The 16,751-nt window shown below is 38.6% G+C and overlaps 1 protein-coding gene across 1 annotated transcript in view; it reads right to left on the bottom strand.

Moving 5' to 3' along the window:
* Nucleotides 1–376: 376 nt before the first annotated feature.
* NDFIP1 (Nedd4 family interacting protein 1) overlaps nucleotides 377–16,751 on the bottom strand; it is a 47,411-nt gene continuing 31,036 nt past the window's right edge. Inside the window, exons 5-8 of the mRNA XM_032158205.2 lie at nucleotides 15,431–15,555; nucleotides 12,795–12,861; nucleotides 8,378–8,483; nucleotides 377–1,422 (exon numbers count right to left, since the gene is read on the bottom strand). Of these exons, the coding sequence (XP_032014096.1) occupies nucleotides 8,380–8,483; nucleotides 12,795–12,861; nucleotides 15,431–15,555 (296 nt within the window). The 3' untranslated portion in view covers nucleotides 377–1,422; nucleotides 8,378–8,379. The remainder of the gene's footprint in view (nucleotides 1,423–8,377; nucleotides 8,484–12,794; nucleotides 12,862–15,430; nucleotides 15,556–16,751) is intronic.

Here is a 16,751-nt window from a genome sequence, read left to right as displayed (position 1 = left end):
ACAGGACTCAAACCAGTTGGTGCATTCAACTGAGAAAAAGAACAAATGAGAACATGCAGAAAACACTGGAAATAAATGATCTAAAATTATGTCTAAAAATTGAAGCATAATTAGGAATTCCAGAATGATTTAAGATCTCTACAACTCCTCTCTACTTTTTTAGTCCATTATCTTTTACAGAACCAATGTTCATATACATTTTTAGGAATGTATTTAGTAAGATAAAAGAAGATGACTTCTTGTGCTGAAAATGAAGAAAAAAAATTGACCCAACATTAGTTTTCTAATCACGTCTACTGAATGATTCCCTAAGATTAGAAAAAATTGCCTTAGCAATCAACAAATGCAAGCCAAGAAATTAAGCACTAATCTACAGTAAAAGGTGCTACACAAGAGATATTTATTAATGTTCTGTTGTATTTACAGTTTTAACATAGCAAACCAAGATGAATTACCACTTGGGCAGAAAGCACATCATTCTACATTATAACCCACTGGTTTCTGCTAACACATTGTAAAAGCAAGTAGTACAGTATGTTAGGGATCATCTCAAAAGTTCCAAGCTACTTCTTTCTTTGCTCCTAAGTACCTAATCCTCTCCTTACTCCCAGACTTTGGCCTAATCATCAGGAGACAAAAGGAAAATAAGGGGGGTGGGGGTGAAGGACTCTAATTATAGAAAGAGTGTCAAGAATTACATTTTAGTAATTAAGCTTCATTTGTATCCTAGTCCTTTCTATTTTATACCGTGACAAACACCTTTAGAATCCCTTAGGTACAATAAGGTACCGCAAAATTGTGAATACAGGCTATAAAAAATTAATGCTTATTATTTACCAATTAAAGACATATTTTTGACCACACCTTAAATGTATTTTTGCACTATGATTTTGCTTCCAGGTGTTCATACAGAATTGAATAAATTTCTAGATTAACTTGAACAGCAAATATGGATTATGTGCAAAAACACAGTCATAACAAAAGTTTAACTTTTGAGAAAACCCCTTTAAAATGGCCAGCATTATACATATCTTACAATAAAATATTTAATTCCAAGTTCATTTTGAGATGGAGGATGAATAAAGCAAGACTGCCCCCTACTGACTACAGGGACATGGCTCATGCTACTTAAAATGACTACAAACAATATATAAGGCATTATTAATACATCACAGACTTGATTGCAAGAGCTTTTTCAAACATTAACCACTAATGATTCAATGATTACAGAATTCTGCATTAACTATTAAAATTTTACACCTAGGAACAAATAGAGAGAAATGATCTTTTCAACAGTACTTTATTTTTTTAAAGCAGGTGATTATTCCTCTGTGTTCTGCATCTTGATTCACTTCCTGCAGGTGTTCTCTTGCTTCTTGAGAGAGAATTCATAAATGCAGGAAGGCCTTTGCCAGAAAACATCTGCCAGAGAAGGATATTGAATATTGAAACTCTAGTTAGCTTGTTATTTTGGCTAAGAGAAGGATGTAGTCACAAAAGACGGCAGGATGTTTGGAGACACAAGTGCATTTTAACATAGTTTTAAGATTACTGTATACTGACATCATGGTATTCAATAAACATTAAATTTCAGTTCTTAAAGTTATCAAGGCCTCTAGAACTAGAAAAAACCGGAATGCTTTTTCTAAAAACTCCTGAAGTCAGGAGTCTCTCTTTCCAAACCTCTTAACAAAAGAATAGAATGGAAGCAGTGCTACTGCATCCCACACTTAACGCTGTCAGCAATGACTGAAACTTGGGACAGAGAGCATAATCCAAGTGCACAAGTAATTTTCCTAATACGCCTGAAGCTACTGTTTACCCTAACAATTCCACTAGATATTGCACAAGGAAGGTTTCCAGTAAGGATGCCAACGATGTCATGCGATATCTCAATTGAGCATGGCAAAATTAGAAAACAAGGATAAACTCACAGGTACCACAAATACTTTTAAAAAACAAGTTTTCCTAAAAAGTCATTGTATTTGGGGCATGTTTCTCTTAATATATGTAGTTTCAAACTAATTTTAAGAAAGGAATATATCTGACTGAAATAAATGCTCTCAAAATAATACCTATGCATTTTACTAAATGTAGTTTTCATCTAATACTTTGAGGCATTTCTGTACTAGTATATTGTTTTGGTTCTCATGAAAATAACTTGGGAAAAACTACAAGTAATTCCCTATACTAACAATAAAAGAAGAAATATTAACAATAAAAGAAGAAACACTCAAGAGATACATTTACTGCTTAATAAACATTTATTGAGAAACTATTTTGTGGTACTCAGCAACAAGTGAGAGTTGGATGGGCTCACATATAGGCCCATAACTTACTTTTCTATCCTCCAAATTACTGTAAAAGCCACAAGAAACTCTTCTGTGTCTTTTTTTTTTTTTTTTTTTTTTTTTTTGGAGACAAGAGTCTGTCACTCAGGCTGGAGTGCAAGTGGTGCGAGCTCGGCTCACTGCAACCTACACCTCCGGGGCTCAAGCCATCCTTCTGCCTCAGCCCCACAAGTAACTGGGACTAACAGGCGTGCGCCACTATGCCCGGCGTCTTCTGTATCTTTTCTGATTAGATTACTGCGTATTTAAAAGGCTGCCAAAATGCAGAGAGGGTACAAACACACTGGAGGAAATGAACATATTTTAATATTATCAACATTTTTCCAAATGATAAATTCACTTGTGTTGTGATTTGAAGTAAACCACTGAAACTGATACAAGGACATCTTTTCTTTAGATTGAGAGACATAAGAGATTGAAAGACCTCGGAAAGCACAGAGACAGCGACACAAAAATATGAGGAACTCTAAAAGCCAAGCAGAAGCAAAAAGAAAATTGGCAGATGAATATTAAATGAATGTTTTTGCAATGAGGCCAGACTCATTATAAACAAATAATTTCTGTTTTATCAGTTTCTTTTTTTTTTTTGTCGGGTCTCGTCTGTCACCAGGTGAGTGCAGTGGACAATTCAGTCATGCAAGTCACCTCCGGTTCATGCTTCTCTGATCAGCCTCCGAGACTGGGATACAGGCATTTTTTTGTATTTTTAGTAGAGACGGGGTTTCACCGTGTTAGCTAGGATGGTCTCGATCTCCTGACCTCCTGATCTGCCCGCCTCAGCCTCCCAAAGTGCTGGGATTACAGGCGTGAGCCACCGCACCCGGCCCAGTTTCTTTTAATAGATGAAAACTGATGGAACAGTGACTAGTAGGTCAAAACAGAGTTTGCAAGAATATACAATATGGTACAGACAATTACCTGGCCAATTCCTTAGTTTATGATGCTTTAGCATAGGTAAACAGCTTTAATAGATCCCTCAAAGTCAAAGCCTGCCACCCAACAAACATTAAAAATCCCTTTGCTTGTTCAGTAAGAAAAGTAAAAATTAAATTAAAATAAAATATCTCAAGAAGACTTAGAGAGGTCACCAGTGGGTAATCTCAATCACCACACCATTCTCCAAATGAAAGACTGCTAGAGGGCACTGCTGTCTGAGACTTGGAGGCTTGAATGGCAGTGCTACAGAAATGCTGGCAGTACACAAACTGAAGGACAAACAGATCTAAGGGACTCTGGACCACATTACTAAATTATAGATCAGATCACTTTGTAAAAAAAAAAGGAATCCAATAACCTACAGATCATTTAATTCCAAGAGGAAGACAACCAGTTCTTGGAGACATGTAAATTTTGTTTAGCAAAACTTCTACTGGAAACACCATTTCCCTACTATCTTACTATCTTATAACATAGTCCAATAAGTAAACCTTTACCTCGAGATGAATTTCCTTTAATAAAATAAAAGAGGTATTAAGGAACAGGAGAAAAATTATAGAAAAGGAGAAATGAAAGTGTCTGTTATCACATGGAAAAAAATTAAAATATTTGATGCCTAATAGGTACAGCTCACTAGGTCACTTTTTAAATTATGAAGGCCCTAGCTCATTAATACTAGGGCTCAAAAACCTCCTTTTTTCCTTCTATTTCAGATGCAATTAAAATAAATAATTTTAAAATATATTATGCTTCATATGTACAAGTGCTTTTGGTACCACACAAATAGTGTTAGATATAACCAATCAACTGTGTTACCACCTTATTGCTATAGCTAACTTCTCATTCACCTGGCAGCATCAGAGGAGGTGGTAATCCATAAAAATGTATTTTCCAGTGAACTGGTAAATAAGAAAAAGTATAAACACTTTACATTTTTTTACCATTTCGGGTACAGATGTTTATAACAGGTATCTGTTTCTTCTGCTTCCCCAGTCACATACTTTTTTTTTTTTTTTTTGAGACAGAGTCTTGCTCTGTTGCCCAGGCTGGAATACAGTGGAGTGATCTTGGCTCACTGCAACCTCCACCTCCTGGGTTCAAGTGATCCTTCTGCCTCAGCCTCCCAAGAAGCTGGGATTACAGGCGCACACCGCCACACCCAGATAATTTTTGTATTTTTAGTAGAGACGGGGTTTCGTCATGTTGGCCAGGCTGGTCTCAAACTTCTAACCTCAGGTGACCTGCCCACCTCGGCCTCCCAAAGTGCTGGGATTACAGGCATAAGCCACCACGCCTGGCCCAGTCACATACTTCTTGATGGCCACTGTGCACACCTTTAGCAGTTCCTTCTGGCATTTTGTTATGAAGGAGGAAAACAGGTAACAGCTTCTTAATATATTTTTCCCTCCCTTAAGCTTAAATGGACTCTGAAAAGGAACCTGAGAGCTGCCCCTATGATAGTAGTACATGAGCTTTAATGTTTAGCTTTTGTAACATCTACTTTGGCTGATTAGAAAGAGATGTTTTGGGATCACTTCAAGATTGGTTTATTTGTACCATATTTCAGGTAGCCTGACTAGAAAAGTCACTATTCTTATACCCTTTTCTAGTAAAATGCCAAATCCTAGTACAATATGGAAAGTATATTATTTTTCTGTTATGGTGAAGTTATTTTAAAAATTCTGTATCCGTATATTTCTGGCAAAGTTATTTTAAAAATTCCCTACCTGTATCTTTCTTCAGCTACCTTTTAATTGGTGACATCTCCATCAAAGTAGAAGTCCATAAAAAAAAGCAAAGCTTTTGGGAACACTGACCCCATTTTCTAAAGTTTGTGTTCTCTGATTGGCCATTCCCAGCTTTCTACTTGCATAAACTGTGTATTCTGATCCTTTTGATGACTTCAGGTTGACAATGTCAAGACAGGCAACTTAGCAGAGTACTCATTAGTTTACCAGTGATTTTCCATAGCAGGAGTTAGCCTAGGTTTTTTTAAACTACATTTTCCCTCTCCCCTATCCCTATCTCCCTAGAAGAATCACTGTACATGACAGTTAGAAATAAGATCAAAGTTATTCTTTAGTAATCGGACTGCCTGCTAGGAAAAAAACTCAACAACCTTTTGACAAAATTCAGAGCTCATAATCTCTACAACATAATAATTAACAATGCTGCAACAAAGAAATAACTGGCCAGGTGTGTAAAAACAGGAAAATGTAACCCAGAGTCAAGAGAAAAATCCATCAATACAAATAGACTTATCTATCTTGATGTTGGAATTAGCAGATAATTACTTTTTAAAAACTGTGATAAACATAATAAAGAATCCATATGGAGGAAAAAAATAAAGCTTTCATACTTCACATGACAGTTTTCCAGTATGTCTTCTAACAAAATTAAACTAAATCTCCTCTCAACTAGAGAAAGAAAGGATTCTACATCTGGATCTGGACAGAGCTCCTACCCTTTCAGTGGACAAAGGGAACTCAGTCCCATAGGATATTATGGCTTTTCAGGCTCCCTCTGGGGATCCCTGGAAAATCAGTGAAGTCATTAGAATTCTAAATTCTGCTGTAAGTTCCTCAAATCCTTAATTTAGAGTGCTGAATTCTCTGGGTGTGTCAGGAATGATTTCAAATAAACCAGGGTATCACAGTTAAATAGAAAAGCAAATAAACTCTATTATGACCTCCAATGGAGTGCATTCATTTACCTCTGAGTAAGTTTCTGACAACTCTTAATGTATACTCCTGAAGCACCAGCAGGCTCATCACTTTAATCTCCCTTAGCACTTCCTACAACATTATTATTAATAAGGACTGCCTACTTCAAATCATAACCCCACATGCATAGTTTTAAATTTAGAATATCAAAAAATATTCCAGAAATTTTAGAAAATCCAAACAATAACAACAAAATTTTCAGTAAAGTACCAAACAACACAGGAAAACTGAGATGTTCAGGCTTTCTGTCAACTGGGCTGCTATTTCTTATGCTTAGAATCAAGATGAAGAAGGTATGCATTCCCCTAATAAAGATTCAAATTTCCTTCTAACTGAAGAACAAAGAGAATAGACAGAGGTGTGATCTCAGTCTATTTAGAAATTCAGAGCTAACATTAGACCACACCTCCAGAATTGATGACTTTTTTTTTAAAGAGAAAGAAATCTGTCCCCTCAGTATATTTTGGGTGTCAATGTATTAGGGGGAAAATATTAGGTGATTTCAGCACCCTTCATAAGGAGGACTTGCAGCAACCCAATAGTACTAGCTTTTGAATCCTTGACAGGTAAAAGTTAAACCTAAGGCTAACGATAAATTCCAATCAGATATACAGATGAAAGATGACAATGGTAACTAAATAAAACTACAAAGAATATCTAATAAGCCTCTATGTTCTAGACATAAACAAAGACACGTCGTAGGCATTGAGGCCCAGGCCAGTGGTATGAATGTCCATCTGTGTCCAGACTGTGTGACTGAATTCAAATTTATGACATGCTACACATTTTTAAACATGCAATCAAAGATTCCTGTTTTTAATAATGAATACTAGTTTTTTAATAGGAAGAAACTAACTTTAAAAGCAGTTTAAGCCTTCTTTACTTACATACATTTAATTATCCATGTAAAATGCTTAATATATTATCTGACACATGGAAAACTCCATGAATGTTAATTTTAGTTTACTATACTATGCTTGAAAGAATGTTTGTTATATTCAAGATGGTCTCATTATATTATTCTGTTGCCTAAAAGCTTTCAATGCTGTTCTATCACCTGGAAAATCAACTATGGTAGATGCTTTATTTTCTTGAAGCATACCTCCTGAGACCACCACAAGTCTTCAAAATTGAAAACCTCACGATTAGCATATGATTGCCTATATAAACTGATACTCTGCGAGTACAGAACAAATTTGTGTTCCACGTGGGCTTAGTCTTGCATTGACCTAACATGTCACCGGCTCTATCAATTTGATGGTTCTACTGCAAATGGGCTTGGTGCTCAAGGTATTTGAGAAACCTGTTTCAACCTGACTTTTTAGCCTTAACCCTCAATACTTCTTTATACCCCAATCAAGCTGCTGTCCTCTGAACAAGCTCCATACGTCCCTATTTTTGCTCTACACTCTGCCTCAGATGATTCTGAAATTCTTCCCCACACTCTCCACTATCATGTAAAGTTTATCTGAACTACTACACCTATCCTTTACAATGCTTTGCCTAAGACCTTCAACTGGATTGGCCTCTAGGTGGTGCTCAAGGTTCCACGCTATGATCAACGCAGTCCCCAAAGTCCCAAAGAACAAACAGCCAAGTCCAAGAAAGCCTATTAGAACTTGTTACCAGAGAGAGCTCTCTCTGGTGTACTCTTTCTCAAGATTCTCTACCTCTTCCTTTAGGCAGCCTTTGATGTAAGATGGAGTGTCAGCCTCTGGGGAAAATCATGTGTGAATCAAAGAGCCTTGGCAGGGCTTAGTCCTCCTGTTCTAGGCAAGGGAAAAGGTCCTTTCTCCTCTTTTCTTGAGTTTGACCTTCCTCACATTAAAGTGGTATCAGAATGTCAACCTGAAGAAAGCCATCAGGAAAGCCTCAATGACAATTTTAAGAGATGGAAGACTTGGTGGGCTTGTCAGCAGCCCAGACAAAAGGAGTTCTTAAAGTACTACACAGTCTCTCCAGGTTCTGGGATTTAGGGGCAGAGATGAGTGATTAGGCCTGCAGGGTTCCTTCTGAATGTCATCCTCTGGAACTGGTGCAACAGTAAGCAGTGGCTTCAGGATGCTGGATTCAGTCAAGCAGCCAAATATCCTAGCTTTCTGATGACTGCTAAGACCCCTGCCTCTTTCACACTGTCAAAGCATGAAGTAATGGTTTCTCCTATGGCAGTTTTTCTAATTTGACTTTATCAATAGCTTTTTGTAAAAATCCCTGTTACTAGACAAGAAACTGCTAAAAGGCAGGGACTGTGCCTTCCTTACTTTCTCTATATCCCCCTACCACAGACACTTACTCTAAAACTGAATAGAAATCTATAATATAGCACATGGTTACACTGGGACTAGAATAAATTTTTTTCTTTAATACCTTTAATAAATAAAGAGAACTCTGGTCCTAGGGAGATTCGAGAACGTTTCTGGCATCTTCCGAACTTTTGCATAATTGATAAATCCTCTGAGAAACAGGAGAAAGCCTAATTTAAAAAAGAAAAGTCATGAATGAATTTATAATTTCCATGTTAAGTCCCCTCCCCAGAAATCCCTCTCCTGATAGCAATACATTGTTATTTTTCTGCTAATCAAAACATGAGCAATTTCCTCCAGAGTCTGCAAAGGATTTTCATACAAAATTATCCATCCTTCAATGAGAAGGTATAATGCAAGAGTCAATAGTGTCTTTTGCACATTCAGAATTGAATTGATCTAAAAAGGAAATAAAAAATAAGATGGCTCCAAACATTTACATAAGAAAGCCTCACTGAGAAACATCAAAATCTACCTATTGAGTTTCAAAAAAGCATTCCAAGGTAATTAACTCCAAACAACAACAACAACAACAAAAAGAGGTTATAACTGTATTTTTCTCAAGTAAAAAGAAAAAAATGTAACCTTCCTTATCATGGGCTGTTTTTTCTGTCGACAGTATATAATGTTGTCCACTAGATGTCAGGATCCCCTTATCTATTACAGCAATTCTCATCGTCTCAAACTTGAAACGTTATTATTACTATTATTATTCTTTTTAACAGACAGGGTCTTGCTCTGTTGCCCAGGCTGGAGTGTAGTGGTACGATCACAGCTCTGCAAGTTTGAACTCCTGGGCCCAGATGATCCTCCTGCCTCTGCCTCCCAAGTAGCTAGGATAACAGGTTCATGCCCAGCTAATTTTTAAATTTTCTGTAGAGACAGGGGTCTCGCTATGTTGCCCAGGCTGGCCTTGAACTCCTAGGCTCAAGTGATTCTCCTGTCTCAGCCTCCCAAAGAGTTGGTATTATAGGTGTGAACCACTGCACCCAGCCTATTTCTCCATTCTTAGTAAGACTCTTTTTGTGTGACTACACCAGAATCCATACATTCACAAACGTTTGTACCTCTTAAAACTGTCAGCAGAGAGGTGATATACCCTCCAGTGGAAACTCAGATACTCCTCCTGGCCTTCCTCTTTCAGAGATGGTCTCTGAGCCTTTAGCACATTTTTTTTTTTTAATCCTTTTACTGGGATACTCAGTGGTAGAAAACGGTACTTGGACAGTTGAACTGATTTTTAGCAGTAACCAAGAGCTGTCAGCTCTGAGCTTGGGGAACATCATTCTGTTTGGCACCCAAAGCAACAAGTGACTATTGAGCAGGGGTTACCCCTTCAAATACTAAGTTGGGGTACAGTGGTGGGATCTTACTGAACTGGAAGGCACATGACCTGTATGGAGGAGATAGCAATAACTCAACTCCAGCTAAAGGGTGCCATGTGGAATGTAGGCTAGCTTTGCTTGATACTCCAACTTTTAAGTAAAAACATTCAGGGGTTTTATGTGAAATAATTTTGATTTTTAAAATGTTGGCAACTAATTTAAAAAAAACTTTAAAAATAACCGTGGAACAAATAAACTATAGGTTAACTATAGCTCAAGAGCAGCCAGCTTGGGAGCTCTGCATAGAGTCTGCAAGAGAAAACACCATAAAACTGGTTCTCCTCAAAAGGGAAGTTCCCAAAATGACCCGAATATTGGGTACAAATGCTCATAAGTGTATCCAAACTCTTATTACCATACATATACATATATATATACACATATATATATACACACATATATATATACATATATACACATATATATATATACACATATATATATATAATTTTTTTTTTTTTTTTTTGAGACGTTGTCTTGCTCTGTCGCCCAGGCTGGAGTGCAGTGGCACGATCTCGGCTCACTGCAAGCTCCGCCTCCTGGGTTCACGCCATTCTCCTGCCTCAGCCTTTCCGAGTAGCTGGGACTACAGGCACCCACCAGTACGCCCGGCTAATTTTTTTGTATTTTTAGTAGAGATGGGGTTTCACTGTGGTCTCGATCTCCTGACCTCGTGATCCGCCCGCCTTGGCCTCCCAAAGTGCTGGGATTACAAGCGTGAGCCACCGCGCCCAGCCGGACTATATATATATATTTTTTGAGATGGAATCTTGCTCTGTCGCCCAGGCTGGAGTGCAGTGTCATGATCTCAGCTCACTGCAACCTCCGTCTCTCAGGTTCAAGCCATTCTCCCCGAGTAGCTGGGATGATAGGCATGAACAACTGCACCCAGCTAATTTTTGTATTTTTAGTAGAGACGGGGTTTCACCATGGTGGCCATGCTTGTCTCGAACTCCTGACCTCAAGTGATCTGCCTGCCTCGGCCTCCCAAAGTGCTGGGATTACAGGCATGAGCCATCACGCCCGGCCAAACTCGTATTTTTTGCTTACAAGCAAATGGTACATAGCAAGAATGATCAATGATGAAGTATTATAAAACCACCTCCCATGAAACTTTAATATAGAAAGGGAGTCAATCCATTAAATTTCTTTAAATTATTTACGCCATAAGCAATCAATCTGAACATATGCTTAAGGGCTCTTCTTTGGTCCAGTCAGGATTTGACTTGGGGAAACAGTGGTGGTCAGCCCTTCTCTTAAAGGTACAGTTTAGAAAAATAAGCAAGCCAAGGAACTATTTCTTCTAAATTAGTCTCCTGTTGGTCATTTTTATTGTTGAAGTTCTCAATAATCAAGAGAGGAAAAAAATTACTATTTCTCTTTCCTTAGAATTCTAATGACCAGTCATAGCGTAGATGATGCTGTTGAGGAGGTGGTAGATGGTGTGATGAATGATTTATATTTTCTAAGTAAAATGTAGGGTCAGCAATGCAAGGTTCTGTCAGTCTTGGCAAAACAGGTCCTGAACTGTTTTGTTTTGTTTTTAGAGACACTGTCTTGCTGTCACCCAAGCTGAAGTGCAGTGATGCCATCATAGTTCATTGCAGGCTCCAACTCCTGGGCTCAAGGGGTCCTCCTGCCTCAGTATCCCAAGTAGCTAGGACTACAGGCACAAACCACCATGCTTGGTTAATTAAAAAAAAATTTTTGTAGAGACGAAGTCTTGCTTTGTTGCCCAGGCTGGTCTTGAAATCTTGGCCTCAGGGTGAAATATTCCTGACTCAGCTTCCCAAAATGCTGGGATTACAGGCGCGAGCCACCATGCCTGGCCCAGGTCCTCAATTTATTAAGCACCTGCCAGGCATGGGTGCCAGGATGTGCTAGCCAGACCCATTAGCAGCACCCACCACCAAGGATCTTAATTAAGGAGGCAACAAGAAGCAAAACCGGACATAGGAGAAACTGATGTCACGGAAGCACAGTGAGGCAATCACACCATCTTTAACAGCCACAAAATGGCCGTTATTCTTTTGTAGAAATGACAGAAGGGATGGTGGTCTCTCTAACTGTATCATATATATTTTCTTTACAAATAATCAAGAAGCCAACATTGAAATAGTTTACTCCAATGTTCATGTCTTTGTTTTAATATCTAGGAAAAATGTATTTAAAAATAAATATTTAGAGTAAAAAATATAATCCAAAGACCAAAAATCTGAAATATCTGGTATATATATTTAAAAAAAAAAAAAGTCCGGCCAGACACAGTGGCTCACGCCTGTAACCCCAGCATTTTGGGAGGCCGAGGCAGGTGGATCACCTGAGGTCAGGAGTTCGAGACCAGCCTGGCCAACATGGCGAAACACCGTCTCTACTAAAAATACAAAAAATTAGCTAGGTATGGTGGTGGGCACCTGTATTCCCAGCTACTTGGGAGGCTGGGGAAGGAAAATTGCTTGAACCTGGGAGGCAGAGATTGCAGTAAGCCGAAATCACGCCATTGCACTCCAGCCTGTGCGACAGAGCAAGACTCTTAAAAAAAAAAAAAAAAAGTCCTCTTGCCTATTGTAAAATAATTCTTATTCTCACCAATGGTAAACTAAAGCATTCTGGAAATCCAATGGTGGTTCTTTCAGAAGTTATGTCTAGTGAGGTTATATATTTTCTGTTTTCTACTGACAGACCCATCAAAGACGGGTCTCTGCACCTGCACTTACGAGTTAGTTCAACTGGCTGCCGTAAGCCTATAAGCAATTTGGTTTTGAGTTTGTGAATGCTGTGTGGCAATAGCTCACAAGGGGAAAGAAACTGATAGACTACAGAGTCATCAGTATACTCCATTGATCACATGGGGGAGAAAATATATATATAGGTTAGGAAAAACCTACAACCACAAAGAAACTTTTTATTAACGTGCATGTTACTCTGATGATAACGAAAGACTATTCTTTAAGAAAGCAACATTTTTAAAATGTTTATTATTAATTGTTAATATATTACTATACAGTAATCAAGATGAACATTTACTACAAGTAATTTTACTTATAAAATTTAATGTAATGTTTTCTTGCCTTTTCTTACATTAAAAACACTTACCTAAAACAAGGAACACCCACCAGAGCCAGTACTGACCATCAAAATATCCAGGGAAATAGGTGGAAAACTAAAAAATAAGGCAAAACACTTTATAGCAGCTTAACACATACAATTTCTCATTTTAACTTAAGGGTACACAAAATGACAAAATGCAAGACTTTTTTTTGCTCACCCCTGATACTGTATTACGGGCATACCGCCACACCTGGTAATTTGTTTTTAGTAGAGATAGTTTCTCCATTTGGGCCAGGTAGGTGATCCACCTCGGCCTCCCAAAGTACTGGGATTACAGGCGTGAGCTACCATGCCCAGCAAGACTTATTTGTTCTACCAATGCCATCACTTAGCCTTTAGAATAATTTTAAAATCTAAGTGAAAGTATTTTACATATTACTGGCTTCAAATGGTTACAATAAATGCAAATCTGTTTCCTTTCAGGGAAAAGCAATTGTTAAATATGATAGCTTTTAGCTTTATTAACTCCTTATTTTGAAAGTATACAAAAATTTGTTTTTTAGAAAACGTTTTTCCCCATATAATATTTACTCTTCTAGAAATGTGTTGCAATAATGATCGTTTTACTTTGCTTATTCAGTACCAAAAGCAATTATTATTATTATTGATTTTAAGAGACAGGATCTATGTTGTCCAGGCTGGATTTGAACTCCTGGGCTCAAGCAATCCTCCCACCTCAGCCTCCTGAGTAGCTGATATCATTGCCTTCTTTCTAATGAGGCCTGATTTTGTTCCTACTCCTCCAGCCTTGTCTTGACCTTGGAAGCTTTATCATGTATACCAGTGTAATCCCCTTCCCTTGCTGGCAACTGGTTTAGGAATGGGCACAGGATGCCATTCTGACCAATGGAAATTGAGGGTTTCTGAGAAGCTTTCCTTGCTTCTCAAAGAAAAAACAGCTCTTTCTAAAGGTGGTAGAAAAAAAATTTTTTAAATAGTTCTTTTTCTTCTCTTGAGCACTGTCGTGTTTCAATGTAATTCTGATATATGAAACTGCCATTTTTTAACCCTGAGGGGAGGGGGAACCTGTGCCAATATGCTAATATGTCAGCTGTCCTTGATGATGTCAAAGAACCACTGACTTAACCAACCTCCTTGTCAGGGACTTGTTTTCAGGGGAAATAAACTTTCCCCATTTAAAAAAACAATTAAAAAATTTTTTCTAAGCCATTTTGAGCTAGGTTTTTGTTACTCACAGTCAAAAGCATCCTACCTGATAAAAGTTAATTCATTTGATTAACTTTTTTTTTATTTTTATTTTTTTTTTTTTTGAGACGGAGTCTCGCTCTGTTGCCCAGGCTGGAGTGCAGTGGAGCAATCTCAGCTCACTGCGAGCTCCGCCTCCCAGGTTCACGCCATTCTCCTTCCTCAGCTTCCCGAGTAGCTGGGACTACAGGCCCCCGCCACCATGTCTGGCTATTTTTTGTGTACTTTTTTAGTACAGACAGGGTTTCACCATGTTAGCCAGTATGGTCTCGATCTCCTGACCTCGTGATCTGTCCGCCTCAGCCTCCCAAAGTGCTGGGATTACAGGCGTGAGCCACCACGCCCGGCCCATTTGATTCACTTTTTAAATGCAGTTGAAAATTTAGTTAGAAAAAAAAAAAGACTGGAGTTAATTTTATTTCTCTTTTCCTTGGAGACTTTGTTGTCCAAGAGTTTAACGTAGTTTGAAAATTAAAATACAGTATTTTATTTGTTAATAAAGTAACAATTAAGATTTAGGGAAGAAGTGAAAACCTCTTTAGGGTTCGAGTTCTTAACCTAAAGTCCATTATCATAGATGAGTACATATTAGCTATGTGGGGGAAAAGCTTACAACTTTCATCAGATTCTCAAAGGATTCTGGAACCCTAAAAACGTTAACAAATGTTTTATAATAAATAAGGTGGCACTACTTAGAAAAACTACAGTGGTCAAGCAACACCCATTAGTTAGTTAAGTATGCCAATTTATGATGGATAAATTGGTTTTGTTTATAAGGTTGATGACAGCAATCAATTTATCTGAAATCAGAGGATACTATAAAAGCCTAGATCTTTTACAACTTTAAATTACTTCATGCAAATTTAACTAACTGGTAACTCTTAAGTCACTAAAGACATACATCTCTATAATTTACTTCAGAGGTAGGCTCCTAATGGAGCAATACTTGTTAAACAGTTTTGGCTCCCCAAACATTTTGGCATAAGCAATCCTGGAAGGGAGAGGGGAAGAGAAGAAGAAAAGAAAAGAAGGAAGAAGAGAGCTAGATTAAAACTGTAACAGAATCAATGAGAGGAATGGCTGCTCTTGATGAGATATCAAAGGGGTAATATCCTTCCTTTTATTATAAAAACAACTAATTTCAGAACATATACATTATCATATTATAAACACTAAAAACAAAGAAAGCAGATGGTGAACAATATTAATGATAGACCAGTATTCAATAGATTTGACAACAAAACTTGTGTGCATAAGCCATTTGCAAATGATTTTGGTTCAGCTTCATCATGAAACCACAGACAAACCAAAAATCATTTAACACGTTGAAATAACTTTTAAAAAAGCAAATGAAAAATCAAATATTCAAATTATTGCCTCTCTGTGGAGCCCATCTTTTCTGTTGTACAACTTACCCTGACAATCAGGATCCATTTAATTAGAGAGAGACCAAATCCTGAAATGGCCCCATACCTTCCTGCAGCTGAAGTGGTCAGGCAAAAAGACAGGAAAAATCCAATCCAGTTAAAGAGGAATGCCACTGCAAAAGCAGAGAAGGGGAAAGATGTTAGACATGTCCTGCTACCCAAGAACAAGAGTGCCTTAAACCTGCCTCTATTTAAATGACTTTCCAAAGGATAAAAGACAGCCTGTTCTCCACAACCCTCACCACACCTCCTCTAAAACATCCATTCTTCTGTCTTTCCCCAAAAAGCAAACAAGAAAAACTCCTGTCAGGTTTTACACAATTATGTCTACTGCTAGCCACTTTCAAAAACGCCTTAACAGGCTGAGCACAGTAGCTCACACATGTAATCCTAGCACTTTGGGAGGCCAACGTTGGAGGATCCCCTGAGCCCAGCAGTTTGAGACCACACCTGAGCACCACAGTGAGACCCATCTCTACAAAAACTGGGGGGAAAAAAAAAAAGCTGGGCACAGTGGTGCACACCTGCAGTCCCAGCTACTTGGGAGGCTGAGGTTGGGGGATCACTTGAGCCCAGGAAGTCAAGGGTACAGTGAGAAGTGATCACACCACTGCACCCCAAATTCAGCCTGGGCAACAGAGCAAGATCTTGTCTCAAAAGGAAAAAAAAAAAACAAAAAACAGCAAAAAGCAAACCTTAACATTCACCAAACTGTATACTTAAAACCTATTTTTTTTTTTTTTTTTGAGACTGAGTCTCACTCAGTCACCCAGGCTGGAGTGCAGTAGCACGACCTTGGCTCACTGCAACCTCTGCCTCTTAGGTTCAAGCGATTCTCCTGCCTCAGCCTCCCAAGTGGCTGGGACTACAGGCATGCACTGCCAGGCCCAGCTAATTTTTGTTTTTAGTAGAGACGGGGTTTCTCCATGTTGGCCAGGCTGGTCTTGAACTCCTAGCCTCAGGTGATTCGCCCACCTCAGCTTTCCAAAGTGCTGGGATTACAGGCATGAGCCACTGTGCCCAGCCTTTGACCTCTGCCTTTTTTTTTTTTTTTGAGACGAAGTCTCACTCTTGTGCCCCCAGGCTGGAGTGCAATGGTGTGATCTCACCTCATGGCAACCTCTGCCTCCTGAGTTCAATTGATTCTCCTGCCTCAGCCTCCTGAGTAGCTGGGATTACAGGTGCCTGCCACCACACCCAGCTAATTTTTGTATTTTTAGTAGAGATGGGGTTTCACCATGGTGGCCAGGCTGGTCTCAAACTCCTGACCTCAGGTCATCTGCCTGCCTCAGCCTCCCAAAGTGCTGGG

The sequence above is a fragment of the Hylobates moloch genome, unplaced genomic scaffold (genome assembly GCF_009828535.3).
Source record: "Hylobates moloch isolate HMO894 unplaced genomic scaffold, HMol_V3 SCAFFOLD_6, whole genome shotgun sequence".
Classification (NCBI taxonomy): Eukaryota; Metazoa; Chordata; class Mammalia; order Primates; family Hylobatidae; genus Hylobates; species Hylobates moloch.
The sequence above is the reverse complement of the archived record's forward strand: the minus strand, read 5'-3'. Positions and strand labels throughout refer to the sequence as shown.